The 17,068-nt window shown below is 35.1% G+C and overlaps 3 protein-coding genes across 3 annotated transcripts; all 3 read right to left on the reverse strand.

The window, feature by feature from the left end:
* Nucleotides 1–95: 95 nt before the first annotated feature.
* On the reverse strand, nt 96–5,606 carry LOC145317671 (replication protein A 32 kDa subunit-like). Its single transcript, XM_080158832.1, has 7 exons — nt 5,002–5,606; nt 4,356–4,443; nt 3,548–3,645; nt 2,316–2,383; nt 1,670–1,775; nt 875–981; nt 96–576 (listed from the first exon to the last, which is right to left on the reverse strand). Exons 1-7 carry the CDS (start codon nt 5,383–5,385, stop codon nt 420–422), a joined length of 1,008 nt encoding a protein of 335 aa, XP_080014958.1. The 5' UTR covers nt 5,386–5,606; the 3' UTR covers nt 96–419.
* Nucleotides 5,607–6,486: 880 nt separating this feature from the next.
* LOC145317670 (large ribosomal subunit protein eL20-like) lies at nt 6,487–11,365 on the reverse strand. The gene is made up of 4 exons (XM_080158831.1): nt 11,232–11,365; nt 10,165–10,320; nt 7,564–7,749; nt 6,487–6,704 (listed from the first exon to the last, which is right to left on the reverse strand). The coding sequence occupies exons 1-4, from the start codon at nt 11,357–11,359 to the stop codon at nt 6,644–6,646; spliced, it is 531 nt and encodes a 176-aa protein (XP_080014957.1). The 5' UTR covers nt 11,360–11,365; the 3' UTR covers nt 6,487–6,643.
* Orc4 (origin recognition complex subunit 4) lies at nt 11,361–16,310 on the reverse strand. The gene is made up of 7 exons (XM_080158830.1): nt 15,945–16,310; nt 15,461–15,567; nt 14,779–14,942; nt 14,330–14,519; nt 13,124–13,606; nt 12,294–12,546; nt 11,361–11,978 (listed from the first exon to the last, which is right to left on the reverse strand). Exons 1-6 carry the CDS (start codon nt 16,150–16,152, stop codon nt 12,382–12,384), a joined length of 1,317 nt encoding a protein of 438 aa, XP_080014956.1. The 5' UTR covers nt 16,153–16,310; the 3' UTR covers nt 11,361–11,978; nt 12,294–12,381.
* Between the last annotated feature and the right edge of the window lie 758 nt (nt 16,311–17,068).

Raw genomic sequence — 17,068 nt, forward strand, 5'->3', positions numbered from 1 at the left:
ATACATACAGTCAATATACACAATAAATATATATACATATTCATAAGCAAAAAAGGTAGATAAGAATTATAAGTATTTAAAAACGGGTTAAAAAGATAAGTTATCAAATTTCTTAGATTAATAATCGATTGCTTGAAACAATTAAGTTAACAGAAAAATAAGAAAACTATAAAAGTTTAAATTCTCAATAATCACCCGTGTGTGAATATCCTCAATAAATAACAAATAGTTTAAAGTCAAAGATTAAATTCTTTCTAAATTATAAACTGGTGTACTTAAGTCTATCAACAAACCTTCAATTTTTTGTAGTTCAAACTTTATATAAATAAACAATATATAGATAGATCCATAGTAACATTAATATTTTACAAGAAATTTTAGTTAGAGCCAAAAAACATGTCACACATTCTACGACTAAATCAAATATCTGTTGATTTGAAATGATAATCATCTATAGTGCAGTAGATGTGCCCCTCTTCCATGAGAAAGTTTAGACTGGAGCTGAGCTTGTCGTTGGCTAGCTTTAGCTTCACACCCAGCTCTTGGTGGCTGATACCTTCCTCCGTTGGAAAGTTCCTAAATTTTTGTAATTAGATTTAAGCTACTGAAATCAGAGGGGGAAGAGACATTTTTATTGCACTAGTCCCCAAAGCCTTCTCATTCGTTGGCTCAACAACCCTGGGGACTTTTATTGAATTTTGATTTGTTGGTTCATTTACTTGAGTGTCCAAGCATTTCAACCACTAATTGTACTCTACAGAAGGGATAATAATATTGTGTATCATGATTAGGGATATAAATCAATTTGTCGTCTATTGTCTTTTCCCTTTCGTTCCCTGATGTTATAAAATTGTGCTTAATTGAATATATTTACCTTATGGCTAGAAGAACATCTTTTACATAAGGTTCCATGTTCTCTAGAAAGGAAAACTGAGTGGCTTCGAGCTGCAGCTGGGTTTGTCGTCCACCAAATACACTTACCTTAAACATTTTATCCTATTTTTTTTAGAAACTAGCGGCGTCACTTATAGTATCTAAAGCTACCATATGACTAATGATAAAGGGAATAGTAGCTTCCGCAATGTTGCATAAAATTGTGAGCACGCTTCCAGTCAAATGCGCTTATTAAGTTTAACTGTTCTTAATGTTGATCAAACGCTAACGCATAGTAAAATTAAACGCATATTTAAAAACAGTTTGACCTAATAAGCGCATTTGACTGGAATCTTACTCACAACTTTACGCATTACTGTGAATCTTCTATTCCCACAATAATAAAATCATCCCGGGACCTATGTGAATCTTCCCTAATGGGTATTAATCAATAACTAAAATTGATATAATTATTGTATGCTTAAATCTACACTTAATTACAGGGATGCGAAGTTTTTCATAATTTTTCAGAAGTGATGAACATGGAAACAGTTTAAAATTAATCTCATTAGAAAATTAAGGGGGGAGGAGGGAAGTTCTGACACTTTGGCGTAATCAGGGAGTATAGGCTATTGTCTTAGAGAAACTACATCCTAAAAGGAAATTTTTTCGCCTTATAACCTATCCTCTCACTCCTAAGACAAGTTCTATACTCTCTGTTTACGCAAAAGTGTCAGCACAACTCCTACCCCCCCCCCCCCCCCTCCATATTTGATTTATAGGTATAATACGTTACCTTTTCATAATATGATGAGTTCTTTACTTGAAGTGCTGGAAGTGACAGACCGCCAGAAATCTGACTTTTAGCGGTGAACATTCTTTTCTGCTCCAGCTTCGCCTCCCTGTATTTTAGCATAAAATTAAATTGTGTAATGCCCTGCATGCAGTAGAAACCTATTATTAGAGATACCTATTCTGCGAGTACAGCCATAAATAAAAAATTGTTAGGTTTCGTGATACTTCATACTTTACCATATTTGTAGAAATGGCTCAATTTTGTTTCAGGTCATCTATTTTAAGACAATTTTACCTCATACGGGCGGGAATGCTGTCCTTGACAATAAAACGCCAGGTCCAACAACCAAGGATAACTATACTAAGGGGAGCCAAATCTCTCCTTTTCTGTCCAAACATCATAGGTATTAGGTTAAGTCACACCCATCAGACAACCAACTCTTCGATTACACGACATTTGTCTGAGAAGTCCTGTTGGATGGTAATGAGTTGCGCCTGTTTTAAGCAAATGCATTCCCCTACTCTAATTATGTATATCGCGCACTTTAGGAGCCATTTTTAATATCTTTAGTTATAACGCAGTGCCAGGCCAAGATTCAAATCTATCACATCCCCGACGACGAGCGGATTGGCTACGTGTTGGTTACCTGATCTCATTGTAGACTAAGGTCAACTTGTGGAAATCTACTTCTTCTTGTGAGTTGATTTTCCATATCTGAAATCAATTTGAAGGGTTGGTTTGAAAGGGGGACGTAACTGAAGCTTTTTTGATGCAGGGGGGGGGGGGGGTTTTCTCAGGAACCACTTGATGAACCGTGTAAATTTTTTGGACTTAAGCTTTTATGGGTATGAATATCTTATGGTTTCAAAGTCAATCCCCTACCCCCACCCCCTAGCCCCACGGGGCTCAAAAACCCCCTAAAAATGAACCTAACCCTAATTTTCTCAGAAACCATTTGACCAATAGGGATGATTTCTTAAACTTAAGCTTTTATGGTTATAAACTAACTTCTAGTTTAAAAGTTACTCCCATGCCGCCAACCCCAAGCCCTCCGGGGCTCCAAAAAACCCTAAAAATGAACCTAACCTTAATTTTCTCAGAAACCATTCGACCAATAGAGATGATTTCTTAAACCTAAGCTTTTATGGTTATAAACTAAATTTTGGTTTAGAAGTCACCCCCCTGCCGCCAACCACTAGCCCTCCGGGGCTCCAAAAACCCTAAAAAAGAACCTAACCTTAATTTTCTCAGAAACCATTTGACCAATAGGGATGATTTCTTAAACTTAAGCTTTTATGGTTATAAACTAACTTACAATTTTTTAATGCTTATTCTTTGCTATGTTAAAACACATTTACACTCATAGAAACCTAATGTCATCAAGATCATTCGAAGCACCTTATAGTGCCTAGGTAATAAAAAATAATGTCATACACTACAAATGACCAATAAAAGGCCAGTATACAATGATTTTACCATTGGTCAATTCAATTGTATATAGGCCTTGGTATTGGTCATATGTATTATATGACGTCATTTTTATAAGGCAGTTTGAGCTGCTTCAGATCATTCCAATTAGTAATCATTACCTAGATGTTTGTCAAGTGATTTTTCATACAAAAAATATTGAGCGGTCTATCTATAATCTATAGATCCTTTTCCTACAGAAATTTGATCTTCATCAGAGCATTGCTAGAAGACCGACGACGGACCATGTAAATTAAAAAGCTCGTTGGTTGAGTAATTCTTACAAAATCATTAATCTATCTTGAATAACAGCCGAGAAAATCACGTTTTCCTCTAGCTGACAGATGGAGTAATAAGATAGCTACGCTACTCTAAATGACCACGTGTAGTTATCAATCATCAAGTTGTCACCTTAAGAACAAGAACAGCTTTCTCCTGGCCACCTGGCTTGAAACTGCCAATAATTCCAATAAAATCACCACGCTTGATATCACAGGTATCATTGTTTACTGCAGGTTTAGGATTAAATGCCTTTTCATTTCTGTAAAATATTGTTGTTGTGATCCTTATATTAACAGGATGTCTATATTTATCTAATGATCTCGCTAATCGCAGAACAGATATGGTTCTTCTTTTGTGGGACTACTTAAAGATCCTAAGACGGTTTATAATTACTATTTGTGAAGATGGTGCCTTCACCAAACCAAGAAATTAAATCCTCGCCTGCAAAATTCCACCTTTTTTAAAGTACCTGAAATGGATTAAAAAGGCAATGGATTTATCAAACAAGTTAGTTAAGTCAAAAGTACGTCCTAATTTATTTAATTTTTACTTCGTGCGATTTGGTGACCCCGAGTTAACAAAACTAGACTAATTTTTAGAATTTCATTTCATTGAAAATACTTTGTGATACGTTACAATACATGATTTTTCGGTCTAGCTCGTATCCAGTAACCATCAATATGATTCCGACCCCAAGCCATATTGAATTAGTTATTCATCGCATCGTATTAAAGACAGCTGTCCACAGATAGTAACATTAAGAATTTAAGATATTCGTGGAAAATGTCTTAAAACTAATTTTAATCTAGCGGAAGATAATTTGATTTCAATTAAAGCCAATCTGAAAATAATCTTTTGAGAAATAGTAAAAATGAACAGAAATGCGATCACCAACATTTAAGATTTAAAATTTCGATCAGCAAAGGCATTTAATTTCCTTCTTTGTATTGTAGTAGAAGAATGCTACTGGATCTATCATCTATTCTGTAGGTCACGCGTGTCTCTGTCTCTTCAAAATCAGAAACCTGATGGAACAGTATGTTAATATAATATACTGAATTCTTCATTTTTAACTGTGAATCTTTTCTATAACTAGGGTCGGTCAGTCCGTCTGGAACAATTAGCTCTATTCGTTAATTCAAACATTGATAGAATTGTTCTATAGAATTAAAACTTTGCAAAATGATCCCTTTAACAGTTAGGTACGATCTAGAATCGTAGCAACTGTATAATCGTTACCAGAAAGTCCGTAAGTCCATTTAAAGCATAGTGCTTTTTAACCTTTTAAACAATTTTTTATGTGATATACTTATCCTATTAATCAGATTTTGGAATACTGTTTCATATTACAACAAGTTACAATTTGTTATATGCAAAGCATCTCATAATTAGGTCCTAAAAATGTAAGTATTTATTTGAACAGTATCCTGTATTTAAGCAGTTTAGCAACAAATTAACTTACATTTTTGTTTAGACTTACATTTAAATTCTGCCTTTTCAGAATATTATTGCTATAATGAACTTTGAGTAAACATTAAGTAAAAATTGTCCATATATTTATACCTATGTGTATTAAGAATTACCTGTCCTATAAGTTTTACAAATCCGACCTCTCTGCCATGCCAGAGTAGAGGACCATCCTCCTCTCTATGAGCCACCAGCTCAACTATCTTCATGGGAACAACGGTCATAGGCTTAGCCTTGCGCATGGAGTAGCGGCCGGATTGGGAATCACCGTTGTGTTGTACACTATCATCACCAATCTGAATATATTCCTGTGCTCCAAGTGTAGGTAAAGGCATTAAATTTCTGGCCTGAAGGTCTCCAGGATAGGATGGGCCAGTACGATGTAAATTGGCATGGGCAGGCATGGCAATATTTGTTCCGGGCATTCGAGAATTTCCTTGATTGAAAAGGTTCTGGTAACCTCTACCAGTTGTATTTAAGCGTCCTCCGCTGTTCAACATTTTAAATGCCTAAGAGTTCAAAAGTTTAGAAGAAAAATACAACTCAAAGGTAGGTAACACAAGTATGACAAAATTCTTAAAAATGAAGCAAACATATCAGGGGGTCAGACAAACAGAGTGATGCATCTTTTTCGCAGAATAAAGAAAAATAAAATTCTTTAAGCTATTAATTTGCACGCATCTGAACTGAAGGAGATAAGTTTTGCTATATTCGCGTAATCAAGGATTAAAGGGGTAGGCAGGGGTGTATATTATGCAAAATTGACCCTGCTAAAGGGGGGGGAGGGGGGAGTAAAATTTTTTTTTAAAATATGTTGTTGGGGGGAAAAATTATAAAAATTAAGAGAAATAAAAACATTTTTTTCATTTTTCTCCCCTACTTTGTGAAAAAAAAATTAATATTTGTGAGAGTGGGGGTAATATGAATAAAATAGAGTTCTGAAAATATTTCTAAAGTTTCCCCTTCATTGCTAAAAAAAACCTCGGGAGAAAAAAAAATTTACAGCAGGGTAAAAAAAAAGAATTTTGTGCAGAATATATTATACACCCCTGGGGCTAAGTTAAAAGATTTTAGAGTACGCGACGGATACAAGATTCCTTCTATTATAAATATATTTTTTATGGGATATAGACTCCTGGAGGCGGATGATACACTTAAAGGAACCCTGCAAGAAATATACCGCTTTAACTACTGGAAGACTGCCACGAGTAGACCCAATACCCAAAATTTGAAGCCTCCAGCTTCAATAACAAGGTTCCTTTAAACCAGAAACCTGGAAAAACACAACCATAAAAAGTTAAACAGCACTAAAATTTGGCATAGTTTTTTTTAGGTATGTGGACCTAAAAGAACGGCGGTGGAATAATCGTCGCTATCACCAAAACCGCCTGAAGAAGACAATTCAATCCTCGAAATATAAAGACAACATCATGGTTTTTTTTATTAATGACCAGTGACCAACTGAATTTTAATTCGGACAAATGATCGTAAAACTTTATAAAAACAAATACCTAGTTATTTCTACTACTCCATATAAAAAGGACAAATATTTTCGATTACATTACATTAAATAAATTACATTACAAATAAGAAACAAAAAGTATATTTTTAATCTTTATTGAAGGAAAAGATAACAATCTTCGCGAGAAGGTTTAATACTTGTAGGCAAAATATTAAATAATAATCCGCGTACAATGATGACTTCAAGATGGTAAATTGTGTATAATATGAAGGCTGGGCACTGGTAGCACCAGATAATTAGTTGAAGACGCTCTTGGGTCTGTTGGCCTTCACAATGGCGCCTTTGGGCTTGAGAACCCTAAAATACAAGATTAGTGAATATACTGAAATGATTTTAAGAGACTTTCCCACGGACACACAAGCAATTTTGATAAAAATAAGGGGACGATAACGTGATCGATAAGAGTATCTTGCACGATTTTGAAAATGCACTCCATTGAGTTTCCAAAAAGTTGTATCCTTAGTAACAGGGTATCTGTGCGAAAGCAGCTCGCTTAACGAGGGTTGGAAAAAATGCGGCTTTTTCTGGAAAAGTTAGCGGACTTTAACCGGTTAAATATTTTGGGGGGAAAAAACCACAGTGAACAAACATTAGAATTTACAGAAGAAAAAAGAGATACTTATTTTTAGAAAGCGACATTTATATTTGAAAATAAAAAGAAGTTTTTTGTTGTTGTAAATTCTAATATTTTTAAACTGTGTGTAAAGGCGTTTTAAGAAAAAATAAGAAGTTTCTTCAGAAATAGTATTTCAGGACCTTTTGAGGTGAAAACTGCATTTTTTTCAAGGTGGCTTTTGCTATGGATTTTTTTGGTGGTTAAAACAGGAACAAACCATGTGGTTTAATCTGCCTTAAGACTATTCCTGCCAACCCTGCGCTAAACGCGTTACAATGTAGCTTCTCCGTTCTCAAAGGTTCAGGGAAGGTAACTATTTTGGGGGAGGATATTCCCTCCATTTAAGATAAATCCCCCCTATAAAAAATGGCCCTCGAAATGAAGCTAAAAACAGTGGGTGGAATAACTAAAACCCCTTCCCCACCCTACTTTAAATGCCCATTGAGGCTTCAAGTGGGCGTAGATGCTAATGAAAGTATGAACAAGTAATATCATTTCTTCGACTCGCCAACATTCCAGATTATTTTTTTAAAAATTTACCTGCGGGGCAGAGGGAACTTGATCTTGGGGTCGTGCATCTGCTTGATCAAAGGTCTTCTGCACTTGCTGGCGATAAGAGGCTCGACTCTGATGATCTGGATGGAGTGAGCTCTGGCTCTGTGCCTGGCTCCCATGTCTCTGTAACACTGGGTAACAGCATGGTTAATGGTCAGGTCACGGTACTCTCTGAACAGAAATAAGGATTAAAATAGTGACAAAGAGAGCCTGGCAGATTACTAAATTTTCTATTCAAAAACTTTATTCCATGCTTTATCGCAAATAGAGTACATTAGTTGTTCTAATAAGGTAAAATGTGGAACTGAAGAAACTGCGAAGCATTTATCCATTTAGGTATCTTAAAAATCTGCAAAAATTAAACTTAAAGAATAGTTACTACTAACATACCAATTTTGAAGGATGCAGATGTAAAAACGAAAAGATAAACTGACGAAATATTTTAAATCTGCTACAGGGGTGTAAATTCTGCAAAATTGACCCTGCTAAAGAGGGGGGGGGGGGGTAGATATACCACACTTTTCTGGGATCTTGCTGCGTCAAGTATCAACTGTTGGGAATATCAAAGGATGACTCCATGCAAAATTTGAGCCGGATCCGGCCAAAACCGGCCGTGAATTTTATAAAAAACCGGTTTTTTCCGGTTTTTAGGGGGTATCTGTAAATCGATTCAGCTGGAGCAAAACCGGTTGGAGGTACAAAAAATTTTACTTCACATGAAATTTAGCCAATGCAATTGCCTACAAAAATGTACTTCATCATCAACTTGATTGGACAACTCTTTCCCCTCCTAAATGTCCATTAAAACCTCGGAAACGGCAAAAATCGCCAAAAATCACGCCTTTGGCGGCGAATAATGGCTAAACGGTCAGTCGGAGGCGAATGAAACATAAATAAAGAAATGTCCGCCTCAAAAAGTTGTTCAATATCAAAGAGATGTTTGAAGTCTCTAAAACGACTCCTTCCCCTCCTTTAAGGGGAAAAACTGAAAAAACGTCATTTTCAAAAGTATGCCCACTTCGTGGGTGTGGGGGGCACTGAACCCGTCACCCCTGGGTCACCAAATATAAAGGCTAGGCGGCTCACATTGCTGAATTTTCACCAAGTGAAAGTCTTGTGTCATTATCTCTTATGAGAAAAAAGTTATTAATGAATTAAAATTTCAAATTGTGATTTTTTGATGGATTTCTTTGATGAAATGACAGGCCGGTCAATTTTTAGGCCATTTTTTGCGGTTTTTGGGCTGTCACGCCCAAACGGTTTGAGATAATCTCACGGGACCTTTTGCCCAACCTAAGTCTGGTTATTTGTGAGGTCTAGGAAAAAAAATCAGACTTACGCAAAAGATTATAATTATAATCTTTACACAGAAAAATGGCACGAGGTGAGGGTTTGAGGGGGCAAAATGAGCCGACCAGCGATTTTTGACGGCGCGCTGCGACGTCGTGCTTCATCCAATCCGGGATTTTTTTTTCTTAGACCTCACAAATAACCAGACTTAGGTCGGGCAAAAGGTCCCGTGAGATTATCTCAAACCGTTTGGGCGTGACGGCCCAAAAACCGCAAAAAATGGCCTAAAAATTGACCGGCCTGTCATTTCATCAAAGAAATCCATCAAAAAATCACAATTTGAAATTTTAATTCATTAATAACTTTTTTCTCATAAGAGATAATGACACAAGACTTTCACTTGGTGAAAATTCAGCAATGTGAGCCGCCTAGCCTTTATATTTGGTGACCCAGGGGTGACGGGTTCAGTGCCCCCCACACCCACGAAGTGGGCATACTTTTGAAAATGACGTTTTTTCAGTTTTTCCCCTTAAAGGAGGGGAAGGAGTCGTTTTAGAGACTTCAAACATCTCTTTGATATTGAACAACTTTTTGAGGCGGACATTTCTTTATTTATGTTTCATTCGCCTCCGACTGACCGTTTAGCCGTTATTCGCCGCCGAAGGCGTGATTTTTGGCGATTTTTGCCGTTTCCGAGGTTTTAATGGACATTTAGGAGGGGAAAGAGTTGTCCAATCAAGTTGATGATGAAGTACATTTTTGTAGGCAATTGCATTGGCTAAATTTCATGTGAAGTAAAATTTTTTGTACCTCCAACCGGTTTTGCTCCAGCTGAATCGATTTACTGATACCCCCTAAAAACCGGAAAAAACCGGTTTTTTATAAAATTCACGGCCGGTTTTGGCCGGATCCGGCTCAAATTTTGCATGGAGTCATCCTTTGATATTCCCAACAGTTGATACTTGACGCAGCAAGATCCCAGAAAAGTGTGGTATATCTAGGGGGGGGGGGGAACGAATACAAAACATGTGCTTGGGGGGAAAAATGTAAAATTAAGAGAAATTATATCTGTTTTTTTTTCCATTTTTATAAATAAAAAAATATATAGAATTCTTCAAATATTTTCCATTTCCCGAGGGGGTCCTATATGGAAAAAATTAAGAGGGAATGAAAATCTACACCCTGGAACACTATGCAAAGTAAATTATCATCTTATTCCTATAACATTCACAGCAAAATTACTACCTATCCAATATCCTTTCTAAATTAAACAGTGCAAATTTAATCATTATTTACCTGTACATGTTGTGGGTTCCAGACCTGGAGTTGTACCTCAGCCAGACACCGTAGTTCTTGACGGTTGTGGTCTTCTTCTGGATAACTCTCTTGCACTGAACGATCTCACCAGTGGTCTTCTTGAACTTACGCAATTGACGCAAGAAGTACCAAAATCTGAAAAAATAGATAGATTTAGGCCTTTGCGATTTAAGAAACTAACTAGTATTCTAGAACTGTAAATTATGTTTGTAGTTCTCATGGCCAAGGTTTAAAAGAGTGGAGATGAATATTTAATAATAAAATTATTAGGAACAGAAAAAGCTCCACGAAACTAATCTCAGGGGTGTATATTCTACATGGGATCCCCTGCTCAAGGGGGGGGGGGGGGGGGGGAATAAAAAAATAAGTGGTTGGAGGGGGAAAAAATGCAAAAATTAATAAAACTGAAAACATTTTTTCCATTTCCCCCCCTCCTTGGTGAAAAATATATGTGGTAGGAGGAATAAAATAAATAAAATATTGAGTTCTTTAAATATTTTTCCATTTCCCCCCCTACTTGGTAAGAAAAAACTAGGGGGGGGGAAAAAATATAAAAATTTGTAGCAGGGGAAAAAAAAATCTTGTGCAGAATATACACCCCTGACTAATCTTTAACCTACTATACCGTCTTACTCGTTGTTTCGCTTCAAGGCGTAATGAAATCCCAATTGAAATAAATTTTGTTTGTGTGTGTGTGTGTGTGGGGGGGGGGGGGGGTGGAGGAAGAAGAGTCATCATTTTTCTATCGAGGATTCGCCTTGTGGTGTGGCAGGGGTGCTACATATTCCGCAAAAGATTTATTTTTACCCCTGCTGTCAAAATTTTTATTTTTTTCCTCCAACCACATTTTTTATTTTTTACAAACCACACACCCCCCCTTTAGCAGGGTCAAACTTGCAGAATATACAACCCTGTGGTGTAGCATTTATTTTGGAAGGGGAGTATCCCAGACCCCTTTGAAAATAGCTAAAACCCACCGCAGGACCAATAGATATCGTTCTTCTTTGTATGATAGATAATGAAAATAAAACAAAAAATGAGATTACCTAGACTTGGCGACAACGTGGTCGGGTGCAAAGATTCTCATCCTGAACAGAGGAGTGACAGGTTCTGCCTCGGTGGGCAACTTTCTGCCAATCACATTGTATTCCTTCAATGTTCCACTCGCCTTCATCTTTTCTGAAATATCAGGTACTTGGGTTATAAACAGGTTTAGGTATTATAGATAACATGGCGATTACAAAATTGTGAAAATTGGCCAATTGTTTTAAAAGCTGGATAGGGAAAAAAGATAAGCTAGCTAATTTTCAGCTGGAAAAACTGCATTATTTACTACTTCGATATGTTTATATATTATAGAGACAAAAAATAAGCGTAACGATCTAAAATATCACATTATTTTACATAGAAATTCGGGTTTTGCTTTTATCTTCCTTAAATTAACGTAAAAATATAAATAAATATCTGTATATTACAATATCATTAAAATAATCTAAGCTTAATTCTTGGGCATGATCATTTATCAAACTAGGTAGGTATACATAAATATAAATACACGAGCAAATATTATACTTTTTGGACATTTTATGTCTTGTTATGAAGTTATAAAAGGTAGTTTGGATCATGGAAAGAAAACGAAGTAGCGGGGTTCGTCGCATTTTCACAGTGGCTCTTTGTATTTTAGGCTAGGTTATTACCCCGCAGGGGCTAGAAACAGAAAAGTTACTATGAAAATACTAAGTTTTCTTTCTATGATAAGGTAACTTTTTAAGCTAGTAAAAATACAAAGTTATCTGAAACAGGTACAGGGGTGTATATTCTGCATGGGATCCCCGGCTCAGGGGGGTGGAAAAAAAAATAAAAAATAAGTGGTTGGAGGGGAAAAAAATGTAAAAATCAAGAAAACTGAAAACATTTTTTCCATTTCGCCCCCCTCCTTGGTTAAAAAAAACTAAAAAATGTGTGGTAGGAGGGATAAAATAAATAAAATATAGAATTCTTTAAATATTTTTCTATTTCCCCCCCTACTTTAAGAAAAATCTAGGGGAGAAAAAAAATAAAAAATTTTGTAGCAGGGGAAAAAAATAAATCTTGTGCAGAATGTAAACCCCTGAACAGGTAAGAACTAGAATATTTTAATCCTAACTAATTTGACTGTTGATAGGTACTTGATAGTAAATAAAACTAATTCTAAATCTAACTAAAGCTGGCACTATTGTGTGTACTGCTAGTTAACCACTGCAGCACCTCTGTGGGACAATGAGGATATTTCTCCACGGATTTCTTTAGTGTAGTCACCGGAATATGGAATACGTTTAATATATACTCGGCCTGCTGGCTCCGACATTTCTCGCCGCTAACCTAAATAAATAGTAAAGATCAAAACCGGTTTTAACATTCTAAGCATTAAGGGATATATTTAAAACAACTGTAAAAAGCTTTCAAAATATTTAAATTCAGAGAGAATTGGTTGCAAGAAAAACCAACATAGGAAGAGGTAGGTTGTATTTAATTTCCATAAAGGTGTTAGTTTTAAGGCTTTAATACAGTAGTAGAATAATAATATCCACTAAATATTTTGGTCTTCTTATCAATAAGGAATACATATACTTAGTGAATATTGTTGTTCTACTGTTTTTAAGCCTTAAAACTCACACCCAGGGTATATTCCGCAAATTTGACCCTGCTAAGGGGGGAGGAGGAAATAAAAAATATTTGGTTTAAGGGAAAAAAATGTAAAAATTAGGATAAAAACTTAACACTAAGAACGTTTTTTTTTATTTTTCTCACCTCCTTTGTGAAAAAAAACTTAACGATGCGTTTACCCTCCCTACCCCCCTAGCGAATTTTGATGTACTCTTTTTACCATCTGCCCCCCCCCCCCAATGCAAATAAAAAGCTTGGATGTCCTTGCTTTATATTAGAATTGAATCTTTACCTTAGGAATAATCATTTCTAGACCGATCAGGTTTTCCCAGCACTTGAAGATAACACTTCTCTCCTCTGTCAAGTTTGTCAGGCGACGTCGTCGGAATTTGACATATTCATGAAAGACCATTTCAAAGTTAAAAGGCTCATGGTCATAAATTTCAGTAATATGCTTTACAGCAATCAGTATACAAACTTCCAGAATGGACAAATCCTTAATTATGTTATCAAGCGGCTGGACTGAGAAGCTTGCACAAGACTGCTGGAGGGCAGCATCAAATAATTCCAGGTTTATCTTCTGTTCATTCTGGGCCAACATACACACAAGCAGAGAATGTAGAAACTGTCTCATAAAACTAACAGATTTGTCGTAAATAAACAATTTATCTTCAAGAAAGTTTTGTATTTGTGGATCCTGGAAAGTTTTCTCTACCATTTTATTCCAAACTTGAAAATCAGAGACGTTGTTGGATTTTTCCAGGATAAGAAATGCCTAAAATTGAAAGTCTTTATAAAGAACAGTTAACTATTTCAAACATAAATGATTAGTTTACGTGGAACGAATGCTTGCAGGGGTGTATATTCTGCGATAGATTTATTATTTTCCCCAGCTGAAAAATATTGAATTTTTTCCCTCCATAGAGGGCGAATAATGGAAATATATTTTGAGTAATCTTTGTTTTATTCACTTTCTTATCCTACGACCAGTGTTTCGGATCCGCATTGATTGTATGCGGATCCGCTCCAAGTTTGATCATTGCAGATCCGGACAAGAAAAATAAAATCATTAAATTTTTCAAAAAATATTTATTCTTAAATTCGAAGTCAAAAATACTTTTAATTTTCAAGTCTGAACCTAAACCTTAAAGATTGTCTCTCAAGAGAATGTCTGAGATTTTATATAAATTTAGGTGGATTTTTCCATTTTTTCCGCATTTTTTTGAGTCCAAGGATCCGGATCCGCACCGAAACTCTGCCTACGACACATTTTCTAGTCCACCCCCCTCCCTCACCATAAGGGATTTTTTTTTTATTTATTTAAAGACCTATAAAAATATTGCTAGAATCTGTAATCCGCAACAAAAAAAAAGAAAAAAGAATCAGCAATCCAAGGATTGATCCGCTTTATTAATTGGCTGGATTTTTGTAAGAATCAGAATCCGACCATAAAATTCAGCGGATTGCCATCCCTAATAATACAAACTAAAAGATTTACCTGAAACATTTCTAGGTACTTGTCAAATTCTTCAAAATGCATAAGGTTGAGATGCCTGTGCGAAAAACGAGACTTGACTCGCTTTTCTAAAAGCTCAGTCACATCAATCTGACAGGATACACCAATAACACAGATTGGGACAGCTCGACTTTGAGCAATATCAAACAGATTATACAGCAAGCTTTGGTTCCTGAAATAATAATCTTGAGTTATTTCTTTTTATTATCAATGCAAGGGTATGTAATTTATAACCTAGGTGAATATTTACCTCGCGGGGTAGGGGAAATTTGTAAAAATATTCACCCCTTTATAAATGTTCAATTTTAATACTTAATCCAGTTGTGAAACGTTTCCCCATAACAAATCTCTCATCCTAAAGCTTTTCCCATAAGCCCTATTAAAAAAGACCCAATTGCCCAGGACCCCAACTGAAAATATAAAGTTCTTACTTGTGATTGCAGAAAGTATCAAACTCTTCCAAAACAAAAATGATGGGTTTACTGTCTTTATCTCCAGACTTGAGACTGGCAAGTAGGAATGAGAAATGGTCTGCAAAGGATCCAAAGACTTTGTTGCCCACCACGTTTTCCAGATTCAATTGACGCGTAATTTCCTAAAAAAAATCATTATGTTAAAAAAAAGACAAATAAAGGACATTTATTGATACATTTTATTTCAAAATAACTCTTAATTCGATAAAACATTCCTCTAAATCGTTAAAAAGGCAGAAAGAAGGTGTAATGTTCCCGTCTGTTGTATTTTGGATATTTTCAATGGGAGAGATTATTCAACTTTTCAATTTCAAAGATGAGATTACAGAGTCATCAGACCGCCCAATCATCCCCACTCAAAAGTCACTATACGCCGTTGGTAGTGAAAAGAAAAAAAGGTTTATTTTAATGCAACCATCTCGTAATCAATGCGCAAATGGCACTTTTCCAACTTTTTATTCGATTGAGAGAAAATAGACCTACCAAGGATTACTCACAACAAATTTCATCTCGATATTCGAATTATAAGTGCCATTTGCGCATAGATTACGAGACTGTTGCATTGCCCCCCCCCCCCCCTAAAATACTACCATTTCTGGATTTCTTACTTTTGATAATATTAGATTAGCAATTTGCTTACCTTCAAAGCAATTTTATCATCAATAGCAATAAAACCATTAAGCTCAACAATAACAGCATTTTCTACCCAGGACTTCTGTTTAGAGGCTTCCTTCAGAACTTTCTTAACTAAAAAAAAAAAAAACATTAGTACCTTAATAAAATAAATATAATTTCCATACACAATTGGTTTAGTTTCCGAAGTAGAATTAAGACTCATGGAGACACTTCAAGGTTAATCCATAAAAAGAAAGAAGTCAAACTCCAACTTTATCCTTGATTAAGACTAACACAACTATGTATTAAAAGCAGTTTAGGCCATCTAACTATTGTATAACAGTAACTTAAGTTGAGAAATCACTAAATATTAATATGTATTTCATAATTATAGGAAAAAATAGATTTACATATGTATCAGATATATATTGTAAATAAAAGGATAATGAAGCGGGAAAGATTAAAACATCACCCCTTATTTGAGTTAATAAGTTAACATATTTCCATACCTAAAGCTGTCCTTCCAACACCATGAGGTCCGAGAATTAAGAGCGAATTACTTTCGCCTTTCTCAACCGTTCTTGTTACAAGATCCAATAAGAAATCAACATTCTTTTCATTGCCGTGGAAAAAGTCATCGCCGCTGCCTAACAATCTATGGCTTAGCGCTGAATAAACTGATTGGATTGTATCCAACTCTACTTTTCGCTTCACCATTATCTGAAAATTGTATGAAATTTAAGATTCATATAAAGTTTTATCAAGTATTAGTCAATATTATACAATCAGAGTTAATTCTTTGACCAGTCCGATTTGGTAAGGGTAAAGGAAAATTAATTGACCTGCCCGTTTAAAAGCCAGTTAGAACAAAAACTAATAAAAAATTATCATAATCACAAACGTAGAAAAATATCTTTCAGTAAAGTGCCCACATGATTTACATTGTATTGTGAACTGAGCACGATACGTACGTATAATTCTGAAATTTTAAAAATATTTTTAACCTTGCCAAAATATATCTAATTACATTCTATAACTTACCTCTCTTATTATCACAGGTCTTTTAAATATGTGAACTACCCTATTATTGCATAGATTATAAATAGTTTTAAAGTCACATTTTAAAAATATTCAATTAAAAAATTCCATTAATTGGAAACAACAATAAATATAAGAAAATCGGATAGCAACAAATTTATAAATTCAAAGTAACAAAACTAATTTAACCAAAAATATAACATTTTTATTATTTTAACCACAATTATAAATAATATTCCTCGTTCAAAGAATTTTTACATATTTTTAACAATCGTGCAAAGTTGTGCTTAGCCCACATGGAAAACTAAAATTCTGTGCGCGGCATCTGTGCGCTCCAATAAGTTAGCGGCATTTTCAATAATAAATGTCGTCGTAGATATTACATGAAAGGGAATAATATTAAATTTGACAAGAATAAAAACAACAAGGTCGAAAAGACCAAAACACATAATAAAACGTAAATATAGTATCTATTTCTAAAATAAATATATAAATAAAAATAATACATCAATGCGTTAAAACTTAAAAAAATAGATTTTTACGTTTGAACCACTTCAGTTCCTCGTTTCATAGAGGCAATCAATTAAAAAATTAA

The sequence above is a fragment of the Acartia tonsa genome, chromosome 4 (genome assembly GCF_053477335.1).
Source record: "Acartia tonsa isolate MP-2025a chromosome 4, ASM5347733v1, whole genome shotgun sequence".
Classification (NCBI taxonomy): Eukaryota; Metazoa; Arthropoda; class Copepoda; order Calanoida; family Acartiidae; genus Acartia; species Acartia tonsa.

Bases quoted from the DNA above. Each gene is read 5' to 3' on its own strand.
- LOC145317671 (XM_080158832.1), bottom strand. From the start codon at position 5,385: ATGTTGAACAGCGGAGGACGCTTAAATACAACTGGTAGAGGTTACCAG. The intron at 2,384-3,547 runs GTGACAACTTGA...AATTGATTTCAG, and splicing joins AAGCTGTTCTTGTTCTTAAG to ATATGGAAAATCAACTCACA. The intron at 577-874 runs GTAAATATATTC...ACAAAAATTTAG, and splicing joins GATGTTCTTCTAGCCATAAG to GAACTTTCCAACGGAGGAAG.
- LOC145317670 (XM_080158831.1), bottom strand. From the start codon at position 11,359: ATGAAGGCGAGTGGAACATTGAAGGAATACAATGTGATTGGCAGAAAG. The intron at 7,750-10,164 runs GTAAATAATGAT...ATTTCTGTTCAG, and splicing joins GGAACCCACAACATGTACAG to AGAGTACCGTGACCTGACCA. The intron at 6,705-7,563 runs GTAAATTTTTAA...CTTGTATTTTAG, and splicing joins AAGTTCCCTCTGCCCCGCAG to GGTTCTCAAGCCCAAAGGCG.
- Orc4 (XM_080158830.1), bottom strand. From the start codon at position 16,152: ATGGTGAAGCGAAAAGTAGAGTTGGATACAATCCAATCAGTTTATTCA. The intron at 14,943-15,460 runs GTAAGCAAATTG...GATTTTTTTTAG, and splicing joins ATGATAAAATTGCTTTGAAG to GAAATTACGCGTCAATTGAA. The intron at 14,520-14,778 runs GTAAGAACTTTA...TTATTATTTCAG, and splicing joins GATACTTTCTGCAATCACAA to GAACCAAAGCTTGCTGTATA.